General features: G+C 48.5%; 1 protein-coding gene across 1 annotated transcript in view; it reads left to right on the forward strand.

Moving 5' to 3' along the window:
- The window catches only part of LOC101857276 (collagen alpha-1(II) chain), a gene marked incomplete at its 5' end in the record, with an annotated part of 10619 nt that overhangs the window by 4488 nt on the left and 3323 nt on the right, over positions 1 to 2808 (forward strand). Inside the window, 3 exon segments of the mRNA XM_013087383.1 lie at positions 791 to 953; positions 1563 to 1637; positions 2704 to 2805. Coding sequence (XP_012942837.1) covers positions 791 to 953; positions 1563 to 1637; positions 2704 to 2805 — 340 coding nt within the window.

Raw genomic sequence — 2808 nt, forward strand, 5'->3', positions numbered from 1 at the left:
GTGTGTGTGTGTGTACTAAGTGTGTTGTGTGTGTGTGTGTACTAAGCGTGTTGTGTGTGTGTGTACTAAGCGTGTTGTGTGTGTGTGTGTGTGTGTACTAAGTGTGTTGTGTGTGTGTGTGTGTGTACTAAGCGTGTTGTGTGTGTGTGTGTGTACTAAGCGTGTTGTGTGTGTGTCTGTGTGTACTAAGCGTGTTGTGTGTGTGTGTATGTATGTGTGTGTGTGTCTGTGTGTATGTTTGTGTTTGTGTGTGTGTGTGTGTACTAAGTGTGTTGTGTGTGTGTGTGTGTGTGTGTACGAAGTGTGTTGTGTGTGTGTGTGTGTGTGTACGAAGAAGTGTGTTGTGTGTGTGTGTGTGTGTGTGTACTAAGCGTGTTGTGTGTGTGTGTGTGTACTAAGCGTGTTGTGTGTGTGTCTGTGTGTACTAAGCGTGTTGTGTGTGTGTGTATGTATGTGTGTGTGTGTCTGTGTGTATGTTTGTGTTTGTGTGTGTGTGTGTGTACTAAGTGTGTTGTGTGTGTGTGTGTGTGTGTGTACGAAGTGTGTTGTGTGTGTGTGTGTGTGTGTACGAAGAAGTGTGTTGTGTGTGTGTGTGTGTGTGTGTACTAAGCGTGTTGTGTGTGTGTGTGTGTGTATGAAGCGTGTTATGTGTGTGTGTGTGTACTAAGCGTGTTATGTGTGTGTGTTTGTGTGTGTGTGTGTGTGTACGAAGTGTGTTGTGTGTGTGTGTGTGTACGAAGTGTGTTGTGTGTGTGTGTGTGTGTACTAAGCGTGTTATGTGTGTGTACAGGAGGGCCACGTGTCCACGGACAGCCTATCGCGACAACTGGAGGGAGAAGTGACCGCCAGCACCAGTCTGAGCCGCTCCTCCTCCAGCACCGCGGAGATAACGCTGCGATGTGGACGACCGCACAAGGACGCCTACTTCCTGTCTTTTGACGGGGGATCGCAGGGTAAACTATCACTGTGTCTGTCTGTCTGTCTGTCTGTCTGTCTGTCTGTCTGTCTGTCTGTCTGTCTTGTCTGTCTTGTCTGTCTGTCTTGTCTGTGTCTGTCTTGTCTGTGTCTGTCTGTCTGTCTGTCTTGTCTGTGTCTGTCTGTCAAAGTGTGTGTGTGTGTTTTTGTGTTTCTCTGTGCGTGTATGTCTGTGTGTGTGTGTGTTTTTGTGTGTTTGTACATCTGTGTGTATATGTCTATCAGTGCATCTGTACATGTGTGTGTGTGTTGCTGTGTATGTATCAGTTTGTCTGTACATATATGTATGTCTATGTGTCTATCAGTGTGTTTGTACATCTGTGTATGTGTCTATCAGTGTGTCTGTACTTCTGTGCTCCATCTCTCTGACTCTTTCCCGCCATCTCTCTGATTCTCTCCCTCCATCCCTCTGACTCTCTCCCCTCTCCTTCCTCCCTCTCTGACTCTCTCCCTTCAACTCTCCCTCTCTCTCTCTCCCTCCATCCCTCCGTCCCTCTGACTCCCTCCTCCCTCTCCTTCCCTCCCTCTGACTCCCTCCTCCCTCTCCCTCCCTCCCTCCCTCAAACTCCCTCCTTACTCTCCCCCAGGCAAACTGTCTAGCACAGAGAGTGACTCGTCCTACGTGTCCCAGAGTTCCTCACAGGACGACAAACCTCGCACAGGTGGGTACTCTCGCACAGATGGGTACACAGGTGGGTACTCTCACACAGGTGGGTACACAGGTGGATACTCTCGCACAGGTGGGTACTCTCGCACAGGTGGGTACACCCACACAGGTGGGTACTCTCGAACAGGTGGGTACACAGGTGGGTACACCCACAAAGGTGGGTACTCTCGAACAGGTGGGTACTCTCGCACAGATGGGTACACTGGTGGGTACACACGCACAGATGGGTACTCTCGCACAGGTGGGTACACTCACACAGGTGGGTACTCTCGCACAGGTGGGTACTCTCGCACAGGTGGGTACTCTCACACAGATGGGTACACTCACACAGATGGGTACACTCACACAGGTGGGTACACAGGTTGATACTCTCGCAGAGGACAACAAACCTCGCACAGGTGGGTACATACACACAGGTGGGTACATACACACAGGTGGGTACATACACACAGGTGGGTACACAGGTGGATACATACTCACAGGTGAGTAGACTCACACAGGTGGGTACACAGGTGGATACATACTCACAGGTGAGTAGTCTCGCTCAGGTGGGTACACTCGCACAGGTGAGTAGTCTCGCACAGGTGGGTACACTCGCACAGGTGGGTACTCTCGCACAGGTGAGTAGTCTCGCACAGGTGGGTACACTCGCACATGGGTACCCCCGGCGGCTCCCTCATACATTCTCAGGTACGCTTACTTCTCAACACTGGCTCATAGATTTTCAGGTACACTTACTAATGATAATGATATGATTATGATGATATAATAATTATATGATGGTATGATATTATATGATAATGATATGATGATATGATATGATGATGATATGATGATATGATATGATGATATGATATGATGACGATATGATATGATGATATGATATGATGATGATATGATATGATGATATGATATGATATGATGATATGATATGATGATATGATATGATGTTGATATGATATGATGATGTTATGATATGATGATAATAGTAATGATATGATGGCGATGTTGATATGATGGTGAAGATGATGATGGTTGGTGTGTGTTGTTTGTCCCCGCAGGGAGCCGCTCCATGAGCTCGGGCGGCGACGACGCGGAAGATGAACAGTCCAGCAGCTTCCAGTTTGCCAACGCGCGGCCAGCCTCCGGGGACTCTGGCGGGGGTG

The sequence above is a fragment of the Aplysia californica genome, unplaced genomic scaffold, assembly GCF_000002075.1.
Source record: "Aplysia californica isolate F4 #8 unplaced genomic scaffold, AplCal3.0 scaffold00582, whole genome shotgun sequence".
Lineage (NCBI taxonomy): Eukaryota > Metazoa > Mollusca > Gastropoda > Aplysiida > Aplysiidae > Aplysia > Aplysia californica.